Below are 24,848 nucleotides of genomic sequence, written 5' to 3'. Positions count from 1 at the left end.
TGTCACCAATCACTAAACTAAAATCAAAATGCATCAAAGACCTAAATATTACAACAGAAACTCTAAATCTTCTGGAATTGAAAATAGGTAGAAAATTTGAAAGTATAAGTATAGACAGAGACTTCATGAACAAACCCAGATCACATGAGAAATACCACAAAGGATCTCATTTTATTAAAGAGGTTTTGCACAAAAAAGAAATCACCACTAGAGTGAGTAAACAATGCACACTTTGAGAAAAAATTTTAGCCATTTTCTCCTTAAAATACTATTATCTAGAAAATATAAAACATGAAAAACAAAGTCAGATCCCCTATATTCAAAGAACAAATCCAAAAAATAGGCTTCTTAAACAAATACACACTTCTTAGATTAAGAAGTGTAAGTGGAGGGCTGGGGATTTAGCTCAGCGGCATAAGCGCCTGCCTTGCAAGCAGGCAGTCGTGAGTTCGATCCCTGGTACCGATAAAAACGAAAAAGACAAAAAAAAAAAAAAAAAAAAAAAGAAGTGTAAGTGGAAAATAAATGAAAAAAAATGTTCAAAATCACTGATCATTCTAGAGTTACAAATTAAAACAATGCTGAAATTCCATCTACTCCAGAAAGAAGGACTATCATCAAAAATTCAACCAATAACGAATCATGCTGGGGCTGTAGGGAAAAGGGATTCTTCTACTGCTGGTCGGAGTATAAACTGATTCAACCACTGTGGAAATCAAGTGGAGACTCCTCAAAAGAGTGGGACTAGAGGTCTTATTTGACACAGCTACCCCCTTCTTGGTATTTTCCCAAAAGGATTAAAAGCATCACGCCATGGCAATATGTGTGCATCAATGTTCGTAGTGGTATAGTTTGTAATAGCTAAATCTTAGGAACAGCCTAAATGTCCATAAATCATTGGATAGATAAAAAGATGTGTTTTTTTATTAAATGGAGTACTACTCCACCATAATGAAGGATAAATTTGAGACGTATTTTTGCTAAATATGTGGATCTTGAGACCACTCTGAAGAGAAATAAATGGGACACAAAAGTAAATATCACATTGCCTCAGTGGTATGAGATACTGACAGTGTAAATAAGAACCAAATTGTATGAAAGATAGTGAAATGGGAAGAAATTGATCACAATGAAAGGGGAACTAGTAAGGAGCAGGGAGAAAGGAAGGAAGGGAAAACTGAATTGTGTAAAGAAGGATATAATGGAATTCTGTAAATAAGGAGAGGAAGAGGAATTGAAGGGAGGGGCAGGGAATGAGAGGGGGGAAAGACAAGTTAAGGTATATTATGTACAGGTTCAAGTTCTTTATGATGAATGTGATCATTATATATACTTAAATTGTACCAATGAACTTCAATTAAAAAAGGATAGATATAAAACTCTAGGCAGAAATACCTCCTTAAATAGCTTGTATTGTTTTTGAAGTGTTCGTATGTCTTAGAAACAAATCACTGAAACATTTAAATCAACACCAATCCCAAATTTCTATACATTAGGAATTAAGAAATAAGAAATGTGGTTAATTACATTGATCAATATCTCCACCATCCATGTCCTTGCCTAAAATATATGGACAATAATGATATTTTCATTATGGGAAATTCATTGACAATCCCTTAATGTCAACTGAGGTCAATCTCTACATATTTACACTTGAGTATGCATTTGAACACTAGGGCTGCATTGAATAAACAATACATGATTGGCCCTGGTGCTTATGCAAATGTTGTTATATGGCAACCGTAACAAAAATGCTCATTTTATTCATATTCAGCATCTTTTTCTCACTGTAAAAAAGTCATTTTGTTTTAAAATTAACCACTTTATAAGGCCTCATCTGGCCTATGAATAAATATTTAAAATGTGCTTTGCCTATGAAGAGGGTTATTAGCATACAGACTTTGACAGTGAATCATTTCCTCTTATAAGGCTGCAGATTTTTGATGAGCAAAGTGAGAAAACTTAATGAAGCCATTTTATGCACATAAATATATTACTCTAGCTCTTTCAAAGCACTGAGAAATGTCCTTCATAGGACACAGTTAGAAGAATCATAGAAATTAAGACTGGATAAGACTAAATGGGTCTCCTTGCACCTGCTCTTTTCCTGAAACAGTACAGAACCGATTCATGCAGTGCCTTTATTTCCAAGTGGTTTATAGTTCCCTTTAGGATAATAAAGCACCATCACAGACAAACAGGGTCAGATTATATACCCTGAATCAGAAGGTCAGCATTTTTTTCCATGAAAAGACAGACACTAAATAAGAAACATGTTTTTTTTTTCCTCTGCAGAGGAAGGAAATTGTCTGAGACTTGGGTACGTTTAAACTAGTCTGTGATATGTGAGTAAAGTACATCATGTACTATCCATAACACAAGTAGAATTTTAATTAAACAAGTGGGTTCAAAAATTACAATGCTGGATAGACATGACAGAAATAGGGGGGACTAAACACACACACACAAAGAAGCCCCCAAATCTTAGCCAAAATATTCTTATGATTGTTATTCAATTATATTGTTTGAATCGATCAAACCAACGACATAAATATAGTTTTGTCTTTTTGTGCATGAATGAGTACTAAATCATAATAAAAATGTATGGCAGAGACAAGAGCAAAAAAAGAGGAAATGTTATAAGACAGATGTCTCATATAGAATCTATGAGACTGCGGGAAAGAGAACAACCTCATTATAGTTTAGATTTAAAATGGCCCCAAAGCCTCGAGTGTTTGGAAGGTGATTAGAGAGTGGGGGTGCTATAGCTGACCTTCTATTAAGAGGCAGGATCTGATCAGAGGGGATAGGTCACTCCCTCCCCGGCTCCTCCCTTCTCTCTCTGTTTCTTGGCTTCCCTGACCTGAGTAACTTCTGCCCTGGCAACTTCTGTCTTGAACCCAATCAACTAGGGACTGTAAACATGAATCAAAGCACACCTCTCCACCTTTAAGCTGTAGATGTCAGATACTTTGCCCCAGCAATAAGGAAAATGGCTATGAAAAACCTTTGTGGAAAAGTCATCTTTTCCTTGCTTTCCTGGTGCCTGTTTAGTTTTTCCTACTTGATATGCCAACTGGAGTACAAGACTGTAGGCTTTGCAGTCCACTGTGCATATTCATTCATACAAACCTATGTGTCAAAAACTCACAGAAAGACCTCAAACCATTTTTATAGAACTTGATAAAACCTTGTCCTCCATCTGTGATGCTGATACAAAACTTCTTGTACTCCTCTCCTGACTGTAATGCTCACAGTAGAATATAAGGAAGGCACCAATAAGGAGATCATACCCTTTACTGCTTAAAGTTGGCCACAATAATATTTAATTTTAAAGCTCCTGACGTTCTGACCATTATTATTTTTCTCTCTTCCTTCTAGAAATGTCACATCAGTAACTCTTTGACTCCATTCAGACTTCAAATCCACTGATCCCTTACCGGTCGTGGTGGCACATGCCTGTAATCCAGCACTTGGGAGGCTGAGGCAGGAGACCAGTCTGAACTACACAGAGAGATCTTGTCTCAAAAAAGAAAAAGAAAACTACTGATCTCATCATTTTTCACTACCTAACACTAGTCAGCCAGCTTAGAATCTCCAATCTATCAGCTCAATCTCTGTACCTGAAATGACTTCAAAGCCTCATTGAACACTGAAGAACAAATGTTCCTTAGTCAAAATTATGTGAAAACTCCCAACCCAGGTTAACCCTACTCTTCTGCATGTACTTCCAAGAATCAAAATGGTCTAGAACTTGTAACCTTGATGACTTGCTTCAATTTAGAAGTATATGACCCAATCAGATTGCCTAAAATCCTAACATCTTTTCCTTATTCATTCCTTTACCCATACTGAGGAAATACATTGCCCTCCCTCCAAATCTCTAATCTACTTTTTATCTAATTTCTTTGTCAATCAAATGATTATCTAATCGTAATTTTCTCAGGAAGCATTCCCTCATCACCTTACCTAGAATATCCTCACACCAGTTAATCTTTATTCCCTTACTTTGCTTAAGCCACAACTTTCTAACAATTATAACTGTCATATAGCACATAGAAATATATGCATATGTATGTGCAGATGTATATATCCTACGCATATATACATACAGATTGTAAATGAATATATGTGAATAAATACATGTATAAGTATATATATATGTATATATGTGTGTGTGTGTGTGTGTGTGTGTGTGTGTGTGTGTATGTATGTATGTATATGTAAAAAGTAAATTTAGGGCCAGAGATTTAGCTTAGCAGTATAAGTGCCTCCCTGGCAAGTGTGAGGTTGTGAGTTTGATCTGCAGTACTGAAAAAAAAAAGCAAAATTATTTTCTTTTAATAACATCCAGAGTAAGGAAAATTTATACCAAGTGTTCTTAACCCTGATTGCATATTATAATTATAATCTAGGAAAGTTTTGAAAAACTACTAGTGTAGAATCTCGGGGAATGAAGTCTAATATACATACTTTTTAAAAAGTCCTTTTGTGATTCTGATTTGCATCCAGGATTAAAAACTCTTATTTTATATTAGTACTTCAAAGATTGATTACATAATAAGAACAATCTTCTGCATCAGGACATTTGTCCTCTCAAATATATTAGAGACGAGCTTACATCTCTGCATAGCAGCTTCCTGCTCTATTTATATCTTTTATTCTCTGCCCCATTGTTGATCAGTGTTTAAGTAAGGTAATTAGTGTTCTTCTCTTGATAATCCATTCTAGTAATTAGAAAAAAATATATATTACTTTGTAATTTCTTTTTCAATGATGCTTTGTTCCATAGAAGAAAACTCATTCTGTCATACTGCACCAGATATTACAAAGGCCTTGAAATAATGCTGAGTAATTCTTAACTAGAATGGCTAAAATACTGAATACAGGAGGTTTATAAAAACTGATGCATAGAACAGAATCTCTAGGGAAGCAGATTTAGCATAACCAATTGGATAAGTTCATCATTATTTACCTAACATATGATAGTTTACTAGTGACAAGAATAACAGCTATGATTTTAAGTGACTCCCACAAGTCTAAAATTTTTTTCATTCTCAAAGTGTTACCATGTAACTTGATGAATGAATTATAGTCCTCAAAGATAAATAGCTCTGAAACAAAGTAAATATTTTTCATTGTGGAAAAGACTTCTTATGGGTGTATATATTTCTCTGTGGTTTGTGAATGAAGGACTGTTAACTGCAAAATAAGTAAGCATTATATCCATCACTGTATTTGAATCATTGTTTATAAAATAAAACAAATTTCCTAGCAATGTAATCTAGTTTTCTTGTACTTCAAAAAATTGTGTGTTCTGCAGTTGTGTTCAGAATACCACACAAGTTAATTATATATGTTGATCATGTTGTTCAAATCTCGTATACACTTTATGATGCATTTTTGGGTCTAGCTTGATGTGTTGAGTATCATTAAAATCCTTCACAAACGTGTTTATTTCATCTTCTAGCTCAACTGACTTTTACTTCCCATGCTTTGAAACAACTTAGGTGCCTAAATTTTGAGACTGTTATGTCTAACTGGTAAGTTGCCTTTTACCATTATGAAACTTACCTCTCATCTTAGTAATATTTTTTGCCCTAGAATTCTGGATAATTTTCATGGTTTATCTTTTTCCATTCTTTTATTTTAAAATATTTTGCATCCTTGGTATACTTAGTGTGTCTTTTGTAAACATCATATCAGTGGGGTATATTTTATTCCACCTTTAAACTTTCAAAAGGAACACATGATTGTGTATGAAAGGGGTGGTTCTTGAGGTTTGAATACAGGGTCTTTGCACTGAAGTGCATACCCAGACCCTTTTAATGTTTTATTTTGAGACTGCTCAAATTGCAGTCTTGCTGCCTCAGCCTCTCAGAGTGCTGCCATTATATATCTGTGCCACTACACTGGCTATTATTTATTATAATCTAAGATGTTTTTATTTTTACTTATCATCCCCTCCTACCCCATGTTCCTTTTTCTCTTTCCCTTTCTTTCCTTCTTTTGGGTTAATGGCATAGCTTGAGGGTATTTTTGAGATCCTGTTTTTCCACTCTTTTAGCTTTGAACAATCTGCACAAAAATCCTGGTTTTTAGTGCTTGCTTTATGCAAAATGCATCATTGAACTATCAGTATATAATAAATAATACTTGACATGTATACTCAGTTCTTAGACAATGAAAGAGCCTTTAAACACTTTAACTCAAATTGTCCTGCTTTTAATTTGTATAGTATAGTTATTTTGCTTGAATTTGATATGTATTATAAATTTTATCAGGTATTACAATCATTGCTTAATAGAGTTCATAATCATTATATTCATCTACAGATTTGCCACTTTAATTACTACTTTTTTTTGGTCTTTTTGAGACAAGGTCTCACTGTGTCATCCAAGCTGGCCTTAACTCACTTTGTTGTCCAAGCTGACCTCAATCTAGCAGCAATCCTCCTGTCTCGGTCTCCTGAGTACTGGTATTACAGGTGTGCATCATCACACCCTACTATTACGCTTTTTTTTTTTTTTTTTTTTTTTTTGTGCTAGGGATCAAACTCATGACATTGTGCTTGCCAGGCAGGCACTTAAGCCACTGTGTTAAATCCCCAGCTGTTATTGCTTCTTTCCTCCTATATTTTCCAAATTCTTTTCTCTGATCATGTCATTTACTAAAGAATAGACTTTTATATTTTTTGATCAGTGCTTCTGTGGGTGACTGATTTTCTCTATTTTTATTTGCTTGAAATTCTTATTTTACTTTCATTTTTGAAGGATATTTTGCTAGGTAGGCATTTTAAATTCACAGTATTTTCTTTCATAATTTTCAAGGTGTCAAAATTTTCAAGGTGTCTTTAAAGGCAAATATGCTGTTTCCACTGTTTCTATGGGAAGTCATTATCAGTCTTCTAGTTGGATTTTTCAATGTAACTTTAGGGAGTGCTATTTTACAATTTTTCCTTTTTAGGGTTTAGCCATTTTCTAAGATGTGTAAAAATACATTGTTTTTAAAACTCTACTTGCACCTCCTAAGGATTGTTGGATCTATGGTTCAAGATCTGTTCTAGAAATGCCCTGCCCCTCCCAGTCCAGATTCAACCCTACTTTTTGTCTTGGGAAGATGATCTATATGCTTTTGTTATTTTTGTGTTGTGGATTAAACCAGGAGGCCTTGTACTTGCTAGGCAAGAGCTCAACCACTGAGCTAAGTCTTCAGTCACTGACCTATATGAATATAATTACTCTCCATCTTTCTAATATCCAGTTGAATTCAGCCAATGGGAAATATGAGTTGAAGATCAGAGAAAGGGAGTAGAGATCGGATAATTTTCCTTCTGATTCACTTTGTGGGAGGTCACTCTGGATTTTCTATATTCTGACAACATTTAATAATCCTTTTAAAGTGGACCTGTCTGTCTGATTGTTTAAACTTCTTTCCTGTCAAAGTTCTGGCTGTAATAGTTATGACAGCTGCACTGTTACAAAGACCAGGTTCTCATACCATCACTTATTTTACACCTTTGAATTAGCTCCTTTGTAAATTGTTTGATTTGTGCCAATTTGAGTTTGCCATCTGCTTCTTGGCAACCTGACTGTTGTGGTAATTGGTACCAGAACAACTCGCTGATGATTAATTTATGTATCACCTCGGTTATGCCACAGTGCCCAGCTATGCAGTGAAATATTATTTTGGATAATTCTGTGAAGATGTTTCTGATTGAGATTTATATTTGGGTATATTTGAACTCTGAGTAATGAAGATTACCCTCCATATAGGAGAATGCCTTATTCAATCAGTGGAATGCCTGAATAGGGCAAAAGGAAATCCTTCACCAGAAAGGATAGCCTTTGGATTTTATCTGCAAAATTGGCTTCTCCTGGTTTTAAAGTAGACCGCCTTTGAAATTTAATTGCAAACTGCAGCTGTTTTCTGAGTCTGCACCCAGTTTGGCCTATCTTATTACCTTTTGAACCTACTAAGCTTTCATAATTATGTGAACCAATTCCTTAAGATAAATCTCTTTACACACACACATACACATCACACATCACATCTTACTGGTTCTGTTTCCCTGAAGAACCTTGATTAATACAGGATATTAGAAAGCAGACTCAGATCCTCACAGTGAAATTCTGGAAAGGAATTGCTCATAGATTTAAGGAGTTCACAGAAAATATTCTTGCTGAGAAAACATGGGGAATAAGTAATTCATTGCATGAAGTCACACTATAATTAACTCATCTCACCTCCAAAGATGAAACGCAGGTGGAGGCAAGGCATAACAGACGTTGAGTAACTGTAGCACTTAGTCTCTGTGACAACAAGATTTTTAATAAACATTGCAGAATCACTTGGTGGCTTATCTTAAACATATATAGGGAAAATATAAATTAAGACTTATGAATATAAGATGAAAAGCATAAATCAAAGAATAAGAAGGCTTTCACAGAAGATTTGAAGAAGTCCTTCATATCTTATAGCTGTGCCACATGAAACTGAGCCATTATTCTGATGACATTAATTGAACCTGTAATTACAGGGACACAAAATATACGGGATGCACAGCGTGAAATGCACTGCTTGACATACAGAAAAGTCCAATCAGTTACTGTATCATTTGAATGTGGGAATAAGTTGGTCATACAATCACCTGAAATGAAAACATAGCTGCAACTGGTGTCCTTCATGTAAGTCAGTGATTAAAAGGAAAAGGCCATCAAGTTGCATGGAATAGATGCTATGATTCCTGCCCCTGTACTTTGGAAAGAAGTTAGATGTTTAGGGAGAAAAGAATAAAGTATGTCAGGTTCCTGAGCTATTTACAATTTATAGTAATATATATTTATAACATACACCATTTTAAATTAATCCTTGTTGAGTATTAGATTTTAAAAGAATTCACTGGTTTTCATAAAGACTGTAATTAATGAATGTATTAATCATTGAAAGGTCTTCAAATATATTATTTTATCCAAATATTACTCCTATCTACTCTCCTGGATAGTCAATTATGTATGTTAAATTTTCTCAAGGTATTCATTTTGTACTTATGCTTTCTTCTACATTTTACATTTATTTATATCTCTGGGCTTTATTTTTAATGTTCTGACTATTTTTTAAACTTCACTAATTAAACCCTCAGTACTGTCTCCACTAATGTAAAACCCATCCATTAAGGTTTGGAAAGGTTTTGTTTTGTTGTGTCGTTACTGCACTTCTAGAAATTCCATTTCACTGGGCGTGGTGGTGCAGGTGTGTGATCCTAGAACTTGGGAGGCTGACCCAGGAGGAATGCCACAAGTTTGAGGCCTGCCTGAGCTACAGAGTGAGTTCAAGGACAGCCTGAACTACATGGCAAGACCGTATCTTTAAAAAAATCCACTGGATAGTTTTATAGTGACTAGTGCTTTGGATGAAATTCTCAGTCTTGTATTCTATCTCCTTGAATAAAGTAAATTTACATATTTAAAGTCTATTTCTGGTAACACCACTATCTAGATCCTTGATTGAATTGTTTGTATTGTCTTTTGGGTTATTGTAATGTTTTGTTTCTTTATGTGCCTAAAGTTTCTTGTGCAAATATTATATGTGAAAATTTATCTATCTAATTTTATCCCTAAGATAATATTTTACTCCTCAGGAGAAAATTTCCATTTGTTTCTGGAAGTTTCCCAGAGGCATTAGTTCTCAGTTCAATTTTAGGGAGTCAAGTGGTTTAAAACTGAGCTTCATCCCTGCAAGATAAAATTCTAGTGTTTCACTCCAAGAACTTAATCCTTAAAATTTCAATTCAAAGTATGATTATTTACCATAATTCCCATTATTCATAGGTCATGGAATGTATTTCTCTTACCTGTTGGCCCATAAGCAAAAAGCTTAGTATCTTCTCCCCACAAGGTGAAAAGTCGTCACAAATGCCATGCTCTGCCTTCTTGGTTTCATTCGTATACTAGATCTTATATCCGTACTTGTTCACAGTCTCAGAGCTCCAATTCCCTAGAGCAATTGCCTGTTATGTTTTGTTCATTCTTTATAGTTGTCAGTGAAAGGGATGGACCTAATTAATTCCACCACCACTCTAAAGAAATCTGGAAATAAAACTTGAATGGTTTATAACGTGAGTCTACATGTTTTATTCGATATTTCTGTGAAGAAGATTCCTCAACAATAAAATTTATTAAGATTTGTAGAAAATAATTATTAAAAACTTCAACAGGAATTACTCATATCTGTTTAAAACACATAATTTTAAAATGTTATATTCATGAAAGCAAGGTCAAGAGTCTCATTAAGACATTTGAACATATTTTATTTGGAAGTCTTTACATATATATTCGCAGCTGAGGTCCCAGGTATCATGGAATAAAGATCTCTTGATATCTGTCAAGCCTTGTTCAAACTTCTGACTAATAGAATTCATGAACGTAATAAAATAAAGTTAGCAAGCTCCTGAATTTTGGAGTAATTTTTTTTACATAGAGATAATAAATGGAGCAACATTTCATCACCTCACTTTATGTTTACTATATTCTACCATATAACAAAAACTGAAAATGTCATAATATGGTCCTTGTTGCTTTCATGGCAGCTGTCAGACATTGATACATCCAGACACAAAGCAGTTTTTTAGGTAAGTAATTTTGGTGTTCACAAAGCTATCACTAAGCCTCTTGATAAGCAGAATTTTATAATTTCTCAAAGAATAATAACAGTAAGAAAAAAACCTTGAAAGAGGATCTGCTTCCTTTATGAATACCAATCACTTTTCTGCAGTAACAGAAAACTTAAAGAATCAGTAACTGCACATTGTCAAGTAAATGCATTATTTGGTTCAATTTGTGACATTAAATGAAAGAATGAAATGGAAGGTCCTGAGATTCAAAAGCCCAGGAGTCTGATTAACAACTATGTGCCCTTTTATAAGTTATTTCATCCCTCTCAATGCTTGTTTCACCTCTAAAGTAAGAGTTGCACACAAAAAGTAATAAATCTTTCAATTATGATTTTGTGGGACAACATAGCAAAGTTGTTGTGCTGGGCTAAATGTTGTCCTTTCCCAAAAATTGTCCAGATAGGAATTTCCAGAACCTATGACTATGCTATCTTTATATATGTGACACTTTACAGATGTGACACTGAGAGGAGAGATGTTTCCAGGTTTAGAGGAAGAAATTATGAGACAACAAATGTAGGCAGTTTCTAGAAGCTGTAAACAGAAAAAAAAAAAAAAAAAAAAGAACTTTGCCTCTCTGAATCCCCCAAAGAAACAGTCCTCTGAGCGTTTTTGGAATCTGATCTCTAGAATGTAAAATGATAAGAGTTTGATGCTTTAGGCCACTAAATTTGTGGTAATTCCACAGCAATAGGAAGGTCGCACATGTTAAGAACTTGGCTCTGCTGCCCGGCTACACTACTTGTGCTTATGTCCTTCTTCTACCACTTAATGAATATATGACCTTAGGCAAGTTACTTAAATACTCTGTGCACCAGTTTAATCTTGAAACAATGAGTAATAAAACAATCCAACCTTCTGAATTAGTGAGGTTTTGAGGAAAAATTTAGGATCATCTGAAAATTAGAAATTTTAAAATACATGTATTCATGTTTCTGCTAAGGTTTATAATTTAGTATATTCTGCCTTTTCCTTCATAAATTATAAATTTCTTTATACATAATCTTGGAGGAAGAGGGATGCAGGAGCATTTACTTTAGGTATTGTGCATATAGCATTGCATCTGATAGGCATGATTATGTTTTCTTATGGAAAACAAGTGAGTAGGGGTGATAATTTTTCTAGGAAACATAGCTAGTAGATAGCATCTCAAAGTTGCTTGTTCACTAGTTTTTAAACTACATTTGCTGGATTACGGTGAATGAGCAAATTATGTTCAAAGAACCACAGCAAAGAGCACTAAGCCAATGTGTAGAGTCTAGACAGGATGACAGGAGGTCACTTCACCTTATCCACACTGGCACCATTCCTAAGTCTTTAACAACCAGATTTTATTTTCAGAAAGGGCGAACATAAACAACAGGGAAAAAGTTCCCACGCTGCCTACTTAGAAGTCTCCCCTAACTCCCAACCCCAAGCCCATCCCCCAGCCCGCCCCAGGTCTCTCGCTGGGTGGAACCATCACGACACAAAGGCGGGGCACGCGAAGGGGTAAGGCCTCTGGCTATAAAAGGGGGCGGGGCCTCCCCGGAGGCCACTGCGCGGCCGCGGAGCTCGACAGGCGCGTTGCTCCGCCCCCGGTGAGAGTCGGAGCCACCATGGAGGAGTACCACCGCCACAGCGACGAGGTACCGCCCCTCGGGCGCCTGGAAGTGCCCCCGCCCCCGCCCCCGCCCGCCTTGGTGCGGGGTCCCTGTGGGGTGGTCTCCCAGCTCAGGGCAGCCCAGAGTGGTGGGATGCGGTGTCCTCTGAACCCGGGTCCTCTGGGCTGGGCCGGGGATCAGCCTCTCCCGTCCCCAGTCCTCTTCGCCGTACTCCGGCCCCCGAGATCCTAAGGGTGGACTGACTGGGAAACTGAGGAGGCCGGAAGCTCTCGGATCAGGCTTTGGGGTTTTAGCAAAGATGGGGAAAACATGAACATGGACTGCCGGGCCCCGCCCGTCTCTCAAACTGGCCTTGGAAACCGGTATTCCCGCTGCCTCCTCCGCTCTTTGGAGTCCTCAGAAGCAGGTGCCCGAGCCCAGCAGCTTGGGGCCCTGGTGGCACAGCCGCGCCTGCTCCTGGGAACTCGCTCCTGCGGGTAGGGAGGAGGGGTTGGAAGGAGGTACTTTACAGATTAGGAGCCTTTGCTTACTAACTCAGGTTTCCTAAGCTTCATCATCTCATGGTGTCAGATGTTACCTATTACTAATGCGAACTGTGACTTCATGGCGACTGAAATGCCCTAAGTTAAAACTGCTTGGAGTGGACAGATGCTCGTTTTTAATTCAGGCCTCTGACAAAACTGCAACAGCTCTAACCTCTTTGTAGCTACTTAAAGGGTGGGGCCTATTGAATCCCAGGATAACGTGTGACAGCCTACAAGGGCAGGATAGACAAAGGCATTTTGTTTACAGTGATGGCCACTGGAGAAGGATGCAGAAAAATATAAACAATTCTGTAGCAGAGATGCAACGTAAAGCAATATATTTGATCCTTGGAAGGGGTTTCTGGTTCAGTGGTAATCTTTTAGGATATGGGCTTTCTGCAGAAGCTGAAACCACATTTAATTAATTTTGGGTCACAGGTACCATACATAGTTAGAGGTTAGTGATAGTCTAATTTTAGAAAATAAAAATTTGAAGCCGGATCAGGTGTAGCATGCCTATAATCCCAGAAGTCTGGAAGGCTGAGTCAGGAGGATCATTAGTTCCATTCCAGCCTGGAGAATGTAATGACATAGTGAGACCCTGTCTCAAAAAAAAAAAAAAAAAAAGACTGGAGATGTAGCGCAGTGTGCAGGCAGATTATTAGATTATTAGGTGACTTTCCAAATTGAAATGGGTATCTTTTGATTTCTAGACCAAATTTGACAGCAGATAAGGACATGATTTATGGTAAAATTAATTTTAATAGGGGTAAAATGTAAAACCTCATAATACTCATTGAATAGTAGTACTCTTACTACTTAGTAAAACTTTTCATAATACTAAAAATTTAGAAGTAATATTTTATTCTTTGTTTTTGGAAAACTTCTAGAGAGTCAAATGAGTTAAAAAATTTTACATCTAAACTCAAAATCTAATTTCAGAATTACCATCAAAAGTAATTTTAACTTGTATAAAGTATTTTTTTCCAAATTGCTGATACCATAAGCACTTGAAAATAATCTCCATGGAAATGACTCTTGCATTACCTGAAGTGTCTTGGTTTGGATTTCAGTCTTATCACATAACCTGGTTCTGTGCTCTGGGATACTTGAATGTCATTGACAGTTGCTGTTAATTCAGGAGCCTAAAGAGCTACTCCAAGGAAAAGACTTAAGTTTGGGGACCAGTTTATAGTGTTAAAGTGATATTAATACTAAATGATCAAGTATTGTAATAATCTTTAATTCAGGAAACCCACATTTTTGCCTAGTCTAATCTAAAGGAGCAAAATTGAAATTAACCAATGAAGTATTCTCTTAGGAGTCATATTTTCTCACTTAATTGAAACCATTTTCAAGATACTAATAGCAGTAAATACTTACAACCACTCGCTTCATATTTCATAGACTTTACAATACAGTGATTCTCAATCTCTATGCAGAGAGGTGAGGAAAGAATTCTGTACTTTTTTCAGTGTTTGAGGAAAGAATAGAACTTAACCTATGATAAGTCTATATGATAAGTATCCTCTGATATCTATATGATAAGTAACATCCTAGATGTTACTTATCCTATTACTATGGTCTCCTGTCACTAACACCTGTCTTGGCCAGATGGGGGTATTCTATGCCTTATTATATGTACAAATTGTAAAAGCCTGTGTTGAAAGCAGTTTTATCTTTCCCATTTAGGTAGGCTTCAATGCTGATGAGGCCCACAATATCATCAAAGAGGTGAGTTAGACATGCCCACTTTGAAGTTTACTGCATTGATTTTTAAGCAGCTATTTCTAAAAAATGTATGTTTTGGTTTTTACTTAGAAATCTTAGTGCTGAAATAACAAGATTTTAAACAGTGACTAACTATAGAAGTGCTTCTGTTTTTTAACATGTTGTTGAGCATCATGAGATTTACTGTGAAAGAGATGCTTAAGGACCAACCTTCTTAGTCTAGAAAATAGTTTTTCTGTTTTCTAAAATCAATATCTTGTCTCTCAAATAAAATAATTTTTATTCTAGTAGACCATTATTTTAATTTTAATTCTATAAATGCATACATGTGTATATGCATGCATATTTTATAATTTAAAGTATATGTATATTATGTACATTATTATATCATATAGATAAAAGATCCTAGGAATGTCTGCCCTTGGCCATTATATTGCTGTTTTAACCCAATATAGGAAAAAAAGCAATCACTTGACATCTTTTAGACACTGATGTTATGGCAAACTAAAATCTTAAGAAAACTCAGAAACATGAAATCTGGTCCTTTGTTAAGCAAATAGTAAGGAACGTCTCTTGGGGAGTCAATTCTATTGGAAGAACTTTAGTTATTATAGTGATACCAGTATAGATTATACTATGGGAAAGGTAATTATGATCATTTTAGTAGTACTTAGTCATCTTTTACTCTGCCAAGTCCTAGGGAAAAAAAAACTGAGTCAGCCCAGAAGGTAGTCTTATATGGCTGTTGGAGCCTGTTTCTTTGCAGGCCTTGACTGCGCTGAGCCTGGGCTGAATCAGCATTGTTCACATCATCAGTCCATCCTGAGGCAGCGCCTCACCTGCCTGATTGCTCTTGGGGCACCTGCTTGCAAAGAGCTCAGACAGGTCTGGCTTGTACACATAGGAACAACTGAATGTCTGAGAGGACTAGACAGGCATTTGAAAATCCTGCCATATTTTAATTGCTCAAAATCATGTATTAGCAGCATATCATCCAGAAGCATTTTCTTATATAACAAATAATTAATTATATAGTAATTAATTATTATAAAATCAGAAATTATTGTAAAATCAGAAATGAGGAAAATTTGGAATTAGAGGTTAATGAAAAGGACAAGAGTGATAACTCGTTTTTCAAAATAGAATGTCAACAGAAATTATTCTTGCTCAATGGAACATAAAAGAAACCATGCAGGGACTTTGATGGGGTGTCTTTAATTAGTGCCTTCTGCCTTACTCAATTGCTGAACCAGAGAAAAAGAGTCATCAGAAAAAAAATCCACTCCTGTTATGGATGAAATCTAGATAGCTTACTAGGTTACTTACTCCTGCTTAGTTTAGACATTGGAAGAGATATCCAAGGAAAGCTTTAATCAGCGGAAATACCCAGGTTGATACCTTTCACTGAGCTGTGTAGAGAGGGAAAGAGTAACAAAAAACCAAGTCCAGGATGTTTTTCCAAGCCTTCAACAGTGATTGCTACCCAGCAACCAAATAACTCACTCCATCTTCATGGGAAGGAATGACTTTTGGGATACAAGGCCAAGGTTATTAAGGAAAAATCTGTGTGCAAGGAGCTGTCAGAAATGGAAAAGAAAAATGTTCCTCACAGTGTCAACACCCTATACTGAAGTAAAAATAGTGGATTAACCATTTTGAGAGAGAGGAATAGGAGGAAGCAGGGAGGTAACCTGAGGGAAATTAATTGTCAACTTTCACAGTAGGAGTTCTATGGATGTTGTCTGTAAATCGTAACAACAAATAGATATAAATGTTATTTGGAGATACATAATTCTTAGAAAAATACACAGTAGTACACTGAAAGTGTTTTCCTCTGATGAATGGGATTGGGGACGGGAAAGCAAAGAGTGGGGAGGTATACTTTGGTATATGTTAGTCTGATGTTTTATTGAGTTAAAAGAACTGTGCTGCTTAACCCGGGATGTACATACTTGGCAGTGGCCAGGTGGTGCTGGAAGCTACTATATACATTTAAAGTATTAATTTTAAATTGTACTTGCAAGAAAGAGTTAAGAAATATAAAGAACTGAAAATACTTTCGATATAAACTGACACATTAATGTCAAAAGCAAGATTCACTTGAAATTTTTATGTGAAACATAAGATTTCAAAGAAATCTCTGTTCACTACAGGTTGCTTTGAGCTACATGTCTTTGCTCTTTCTTCCTGCTTTCTTCTGAGCCAACTTTTTTATGTTGTTGAAACATTTTGATTGATGCACTGGAGAAGTTTGAGAGTGAGCACTATGATAAATCATTTCAGTACTTCCTAAGCAGTTACGTCATTTTCTGTAGTTATTTCGCTTTTCTATCTCCTGCTCATCTTATTTTACGTGCTTTAATTCACTGTTCTGCACCTCCATGCTAATGTATTTTTCTGAACTTTAGACATGCCCATTTATTAGTAATATACATATATTTTATTTATTGGTTTGTAGTAGAAGTTGTTCCTCCCAAAATATCCTCAAAGAAAAAGTGACTTATAAATCAAATTAACCTGGAATTCAATCTAAAGTGAATTTGATTAAAAATGCCAGAGAGCATATCAAAGCAATATTGCCTCAGTACCAAGCATTAATAAGTACCTGCTGTGTGTTTTTATTTTCACTTAGGAATACAGAGCTTTTTAAGGATTTCATTATCTAGTGGCATCTTGGGTTTTGGTTAGTTAGACCAGATATTAGTTAGTATTAATTAGCAGGACTGTTGACATTGGGACGCACACTTCATAATGTTTTCTATTTTTTAGAGTAGAATTTGGAATAGTCCTATTTGATAACTTAGGAGAACAAAAACAACCAAATAAACAAAACTCAACCGCTTTCTTATTAAGGAAAGGCCATACAAAAAGAGCAAAAGGTTAACCCCAGAGTCATCAGTTTTGTAGTGATAAAGCTAGAATTAAAACTCTGTCCTCCTGACCCTTAGTCTCCTGTCCTTCCTAATCTGTCATGTTGCTCAATTTTCTAGAATAATTTGTCGCATTAATTTTGTCAACTTTTCTAAAGTATTTTTTACTTTTCTTAGTCAAGATTTTGTATTATCCAACTTAAGATTCTATATTAGCAACTTTATGAATCATTATTATAATGTAATTCTATTAAAGCACACATACGGATGTTTGTATGTGCATGTGTGTGTATGTTAAACTACATCCTGAAAATAAATGCACACTTTATTTTCCAGGTTCTACTTTATTATACTTTCCTTGTGCCAATTGTTATGTTTGCGCAGTTGCTATTCATTATCTCATTTTATCCTCTCCACAACCTGATAAGATGCTGCCATTGTCCTCCTGTAAGGATTCATAAAATAGAGGTTTGAAGATGAAAGTCACTTGCTAAAGGTCACACAGTGACTAGGTGCAGAGCTGGCCTTAAAACCTAGGATTATGATTCTAAAGCCAGTGTACTTCATCAGGTGTCAGAAATGAATGCATGTGAGCACTGTGGGGCATTAGATTTGCTCTTGCCAAAGCATCTTTGTTTACTTTCATTGGTAGTTAGGCTAGTTGTTTTATGACTAGGCAATTACATAATATGAATGAAAATAATAATTAGTATATACAAGAAACATCTTTTTAATTCATCTCCTCCCTCATTTCTAGCATCTGAGCCCTAGTTTAAATCCCAACTATATCAAAACTACTCCTTAACCAATTAATATCATCTTTTTAAGCTCCTCCTATACCAGTCATTTTATAACTTCCCACCTATGATTAGTCTTTTTTGTGTTGTAGATATTAGAGATTTTCTTGTTATCATCCTGCTAGATTAAGTCCTTCACAGCAGCAGTCTTGACATATTTATCTTTATATGACCCATAGTATTTTACAGAATGAGGTAATGCTTGTGGAAATGCTTTGAAAACTCTTTAAGCAACGAGAGACAATGTGTAATAAATACTTACCAGACACATATTTTCTAAGATTCTTTATTGTGTTATATATGCACTTTAGGCTTTGAATAAATTTTTGTTGCAATTTATGTCAAACTCACTTGTTTCGGCTAATTTAACTATCGTTTGCCTCTTCTAGTGTGTGGATGGGGTGTTAGGAGGTGAGGATTACAATCAAAAGAATATCAATCAGTGGACTGCAAGCATAGTGGAGCAAACACTTGCACATTTGGTTAAGCTGGGGAAAGCTTACAAATACATTGGTAAGCATCAGCGTCTTTCCTCACTGGTTCACCCACCTGTATCCTAATGACTTTCTCTGAATTTTGAGACCATAAACTAATGGGAGGTATGAAAAGCAAGTATTAATATGATATGAAGTGCTTTTGATTATTCATTTAAAGATAGTATATAATAATACCTAAAAGAAGATTTTTCATACTCAAAAGCAACTTGAACTCCTTGCTCTGGGTAGTAGCCCCTTTTTGTATTTGCATCAGTTTTCTTTCCACTGAGATCTGTTTTCCTTTCAGTGATCTCATGCCTCTCTGTAAGACTGAGGTGTCACACGCTCAATTGTAAAGTGAAATGTTTTCTCCACTTTTGTATTTCAGTTCTGCCTACAGCAGAGCATACAGTGTATCCTAGAATTTTCCTGTAGTACAGTTATCAGTGATTATAGCAGTGACCCACAGTCTTACTGGAATCAGTGGACTTAAAATTGTAATCAAGATGAGAGGCTTCTTTTTAGTATACTAGTTATTTTTCAGCATTGTAAAAATTATTTTTTAGCACTGGTGACTGAGCCTGGGACCTTCACCCTGAGATACATCCGCAGTACCCACAGACTCACTTTTTGTGAGACAGGTCCTCACTAAATCACTGTTTCCCAGGCTAATTTTAAACTTGGGATCCTCCTTCCTCAACACCCCAGAATCCTGGGATTACAGGGATGTGTCACCATGTCCAACATTTTCAGTTTTTAGGACTCTGAATTCAAACACTTCAGTCTTGACTTTTATCTGTAACTGTCCTCATCCTGTGACTTTATTTGTAGTGACTTGTGCAGTGGTCCAGAGGAGTGCATATGGCTTTCACACAGCCAGCTCTTGCTTTTGGGACACCACATCTGATGGTAAGAGACCTTTAAGATATTTCACACAACATCAAACTTTTCTAGCAATGTTAATATATTTTGTATCAAATGCTTATTTAGCTGTAATTAAATTCTGTAAGACTACTGCTTTTAAAACCTAGTTATAAGTTTGACTTTAGACCAGTATAAAAATGAAATATGAAAACATAATAGATTTGAAGAAATAAATATTAAAATGTATGAAAAATGTGTATATGCCCATTGCCCTGGTAATTTTGATATTTTACTGATATTTGAAAGTTCTTTTCCTGTATGTTTTCAGGAACCTGTACCGTAAGATGGGAAAATCGAACCATGAACTGCATTGTCAATGTTTTTGCCATTGCAATTGTGCTGTGACCGTCGAAAAATATTGGGCTAAAGCCATTAACTTACGAATTTGTCAGTGTATCCTTTCCAAAAAGAATAATACTTATTACTATGTTAGAAGACAAGTGTGTAATATGCTTCAAAGCTATCGACTAAATCTATTATAAGCAAGTAATCTCAGTGTGTTAACAGATTATCTCATATTCATTAAAATAGGAAACATTAACATAGGAAAAATTAATATTATAATAAAATAAATGGAGAAATATGGCATGACAAAAAATAAAATCTTATATTTACACCAGCTTTTCACTAACCTTATTATGTACCTAAGGAGACAAGAAAATCTATTCAGAAAACAACATGATCTTTCAGCTACACAATTTCCCGGAAATAAATATGTGACCAAAAAAGCTACAAGGAAAGATGTGGAGAAATGATAAGAATTAACTAACACCTCTTAAGTTTTTTTTTTTATTTCTTATCCTTACTTAATTGTGTATAATATTCAGTGAAAAGTAATTCTCTTCTTTTTTCTACAACTAATGTTATAGTATGAAGTGATTGACTTGTTCACTTTTTCTGAGAAATGATGAATGAATTTTTAAAAAAAAAATCAATTTCTCAGATTTATACTTGAAGTTGAATTAAATCTGATAACCTGAAATTCCTGATTAAGCAAAATTAGTTATACCATATGATGAACAGTATGTGATTCAGACAACTGCCTTATAATCCACTCATCCATGTGAAAGAAACATCGGATGCCTGTGTGAACGTATTTCTCTGTTAGGCATTACAGTTATCAATGTGTTGTTCAAATACAAGTTCCTTTTGGCAGCTGTTCAGTTGAAGAACTAGCACTTTTGTTTAGGGGAAGAAAAAAAGAGGTTATTTATAAGAAAGCAGAAAAGTCTGGCTGTCCACAAAGGAGTTAGCAAAATGAAAAGCACTTACTGGTGACAGAATTATGAACATAATTTTAAGAGTTGTATCTAGCAAATTAAAAATGCATTAAATATGCAACTCTTAGTTAAAGGCCTTATTAGTAGTCTTAACTATACAAGTAGTGAATTTTATCATTGTTTTAGTTACAACCATTTGTAAATAATTTTAAAAACTTAGAGGGACTGTAAATTGGAAGGAGTAAAGTCTAAAATACAAATATACAATCATTAGCAAGCTATCTAATATCTCAGGGCTTAAGAACTATTTTTAAATTTATTAAGAGAATAAAAGATAAAAGATTAGGGTACACAGCTGGCCACCAAGTGCGAAGTCAATCTGGTATTTAACCTTGAAAGCAAAATCAATCTTGCATATTACCATTAACAATATAGTGGAGACTAGAATCATCACTTACTTTTTTTTGAGGCATCATCTCACAGTGTAGCCCAGACTGGCCTGGAACCCACAGCAATTTGCCTGCCTCAGCCTCCTGAGCTGTTCAATTTTTGGAGAAAAGAAAAGCTTAGTATTAGTCTTGAGGATATTAAGGAAGTATTATTGTAGGAGTGCTATTTGTGTGCTTGTGAATAACAGTAATTGTTCAACATTTAAGAAAAAGATTAAGAAAATAAAAGTATAGAATTTAATACAATGACCTGTGTTTTGGATGCAGCAAAAATTTTCAGCCATTACCTTTATGTTACCTCATGCTGCTCAGGCTTTGGTGCTCCTGGAGATTATAATAGTGACCAAAATATCTGCATAGTTAAGACTCATTTTTGATTGTTTTTGAAGCCTGGTTTCAAAAAATCAAATTATACCTCGTGAGCTTGCTCTCTGCTCTGTTTCTAGTTACAACATAATAAAGATTATCTTTCTGTACTGTACTTTTGCTTCTGGCTGGTTATTTACTAGCTAAAAAGATGACATTGTATTTACTCTAAACAGGGTAGGGGTTGAATATGGGATCACATAAATATCTTATGCCAAATAAATGCCACTAAAATAGTAACATCCATTATTCCTCATTGCAACATAATCGATATCTTTTTCCTCTTATGATTTTAACACAAAATTCAAATTTAAAAAATCATTAAGAAATATAACCTGTGACTATTAGCTTTTAGTGATTATTTTTTGGCAAGGAATTTTGTACTGATTGTCAATTGCAATTGAGTTGTTGCTCTTTTTTTAAATTGTGGACTTTAAGTGTGTAAGATTAGGGTATTGAAATGTAAATAGTAACTCAGATTTTGTAAAGCTATAATTTTATGTTAGTAAAGTACTAGTACACTGCCTAAATGATGGCAACATCTTATTATACTTTCCCTAGTAAAAACACTTTTCTGCTCTTCTTCCCATGTTAGGTGTTATCTAATTATGAGTCATTGAATGTGTTTTCACCACCTGCATTTATCATCACATTTTAAAGTAATCTTAGAATATTTAGCATCACATTTTCAAAGTTTAAGTACAAATAGATGACTGCTCTGTATAACCCTATTTAAAAATGTGAGAAAAAGCTGTGACTTTTTGCGGCCAAGGAATATGATCTCTCTGGGGAGCCAGGTACAAAGAGGAAAAGAAGAGGAAGCCACTCTATCTCCTAGAGAAAATGCGAGTGAAAGAGTAAAGAAATATCAGGAACATTATATGAACTGATTCTATGCATAGAAAACCACAACAGGAAACCCCATGATGGAAATTAAACACTTCTCCCTTAGTACTGGGCACCGATTCATATTTCTTAAATGCTGTATACCCAGAATTTAAGAAAATACATCTGTGGATCACAAATAGCCTGTAGGTGATCAGTTTGCCTGGGTTTCATAGTTAGTACAGCCCCTCCCACCACAATTCAGCCCTCTTCATTAATTGGCTAATCAAGTCAAACTTTTCATTTGTTCCACAAATAGTTAATAGGCAAAGGGTAGGAAATGAAGTCAGCTATGTGTGGATGTGGTTGTTATTGTTGCAGCCGTGATAATGTGAATTATCACATAGAAAAAATGTTCCATGAATCATTACTATGTACTTTTTTGAGGCAGTTTGGCAGCAAATTGTTAGACTTTCAACATCTTATATCACATAACAAAGTTCTTTGGAGTATACTATTTATATAATGAGTAGAAAATGAGAAAAGCAAGCAAGAATTTTCTTCGTAATGTGGTTTTTAATAGCAAATTTAAAAATGAAAACTAAAATGTTCACCAAAGAAAGAAAAAAGAACTTATGGTTGAGAAAAAGGGAAACTATCACTTTTTCTTTCATGTGTTATATGGTTTAGAATAAACAATTATACATTAATTTAAAAACAGTGAAAGTTACACAATACATGAATACATTATTTTCATGTAAAGTATTAGAATGTAATAAAAAATTAATGAGACCTTTGCCTGCCCTATTTTTGTTTTGCTTTGTGTTTTGGAATGGGATCTTGCTATGTAACACAGGCTGGCATTGAACTTGCTATTTAGCCCAGGCCGTCTGCATATTTATGCTGATCCTCCTACCTCTGCCTCTCCATTGCTGGGATTACAGGTTTGTGCCACCACACCCAGTTTGCCTTACATATTGTCTTTGTTCCTTTACCTCTGTATCCACTACCAAGAGGTAAAAACTGGTATCATTTTGATGTACATGGTTCCAGGCTCTTGTTTTGCATTTATATAAATGTGAACATACTTTTTTACTGTTGTATAACATATAATTCTACAGGTTGTTCATTTTATGCAGCAATATACCTTAGTAATTTTTTTCATGTCAGGCTATAAAGAATGACCTTGTTAAGTTTAGCTACTGTATTATATCCTGTGAACAGATCATATTAATTTATTCATTTTTCTGTTGATGAACTTTAAGATAGTTTCTCATATTCTACTCTTCCAAAAAATTCTGCTATGAAAGTCTTTGTCTAGACTGCTTGATGTCCATGTACAAACATGTCTCCAAAACCTTTAGAAGCTGAAATATTGGGTTATGTAGCAAATGCACATTTTACATCTTAATTGTTTTTCTGTAATATAAAAGTAATCTGTCTTGATAAGAAATAAGACAGTGAAGATGCTTAAAAATAGCAAGTTACCAGCCCAAATATGACTGAAGAGATCGTGTGTCAGCTCTTAAAAGCATCCATCTAAAACGTAAATCAATGTGAATCATAGCATAGCCCCCAACCCTGAAAAAAGCACAAAAATCATACACATCTGCCTTTTACTGATATGCTTGGGCTATTATATCTGTGTGAATGTGTGTGTATGTGTGTGTGCGTATGTGTGTACTCCTTACCATAGACACCCTGTATAGAACTTGCAACAGAGAGCAAAACTAAGAATGTCATAGGGTTTAATTTCTCATTTGTTGAGTCAGTGTTAAATGTATCCAAAATCACAGAGACCACTCTTCACCAAGACTAACTTTATTAATACTCAACTTTGCCTCCTTGCTGTTGGCAGTAGTGCTTGGCAGAGTACAAGAAGCCTCTATTTTCAACCTAACTCAGTCTCCAGTTGGATATATAATCCTGATGTAATCATTTCAGCTTTCTAAGCTATATTTAATTAAATTAGGGGGACAGGTTAGCCCCTTTTAATTTCAATATTGTGAAGTAAAAATTCAAATCAAGAACCTAATATTTAGATGTCTGTTACATATATGTAAATCTATATATTATATGTAACATAATCTGATGCTAATTTAACCCCTTGCATCTGTTCAGGAACTTCACTAGTACTTTTTTCTAATGATATGTTTTAGGGAACTTTACAGAATTAAAGTGGGATGGTGCTTGAGGGTAGGCATATTACTCAGCAGTAAGTTGCTTACCTAGTATGAACAAGGCCTTGAGTTTGATTCCCAACGCAATGAAAATGAATAAATGCTGGCTCTAAGCAAGAAAGCAGTTTCAAGAAAGAAGCTTCATCAAATCTGGTCATGCACTGAATTCAGAGGGATAGAGCAAGTTACCAGAAGGTTAGGCCAACTTGG

The 24,848-nt window shown here is 35.2% G+C and overlaps 1 protein-coding gene across 1 annotated transcript; it reads left to right on the top strand.

Annotated features, from left to right (window-relative positions):
- Nucleotides 1–12,174: 12,174 nt before the first annotated feature.
- Nucleotides 12,175–21,748, top strand: Dynlt3 (dynein light chain Tctex-type 3). The gene is made up of 5 exons (XM_003469375.5): nucleotides 12,175–12,300; nucleotides 14,493–14,534; nucleotides 18,588–18,711; nucleotides 19,506–19,583; nucleotides 19,867–21,748. The coding sequence occupies exons 1-5, from the start codon at nucleotides 12,271–12,273 to the stop codon at nucleotides 19,941–19,943; spliced, it is 351 nt and encodes a 116-aa protein (XP_003469423.1). The 5' UTR covers nucleotides 12,175–12,270; the 3' UTR covers nucleotides 19,944–21,748.
- The last annotated feature ends 3,100 nt before the right edge of the window (nucleotides 21,749–24,848 follow it).

Source organism: Cavia porcellus, unplaced genomic scaffold (genome assembly GCF_034190915.1).
Source record: "Cavia porcellus strain 051 isolate PalLab524CR breed Dunkin Hartley unplaced genomic scaffold, mCavPor4.1 scaffold_3, whole genome shotgun sequence".
In the NCBI taxonomy this organism is placed as follows: domain Eukaryota; kingdom Metazoa; phylum Chordata; class Mammalia; order Rodentia; family Caviidae; genus Cavia; species Cavia porcellus.
The sequence above is the reverse complement of the archived record's forward strand: the minus strand, read 5'-3'. Positions and strand labels throughout refer to the sequence as shown.

Coding starts and splice junctions, on each gene's coding strand:
- Dynlt3 (XM_003469375.5), top strand. CDS start 12,271: ATGGAGGAGTACCACCGCCACAGCGACGAG. Junction 12,301..14,492: donor ACCACCGCCACAGCGACGAG/GTACCGCCCCTC, acceptor TTTCCCATTTAG/GTAGGCTTCAATGCTGATGA. Junction 14,535..18,587: donor CCCACAATATCATCAAAGAG/GTGAGTTAGACA, acceptor TGCCTCTTCTAG/TGTGTGGATGGGGTGTTAGG.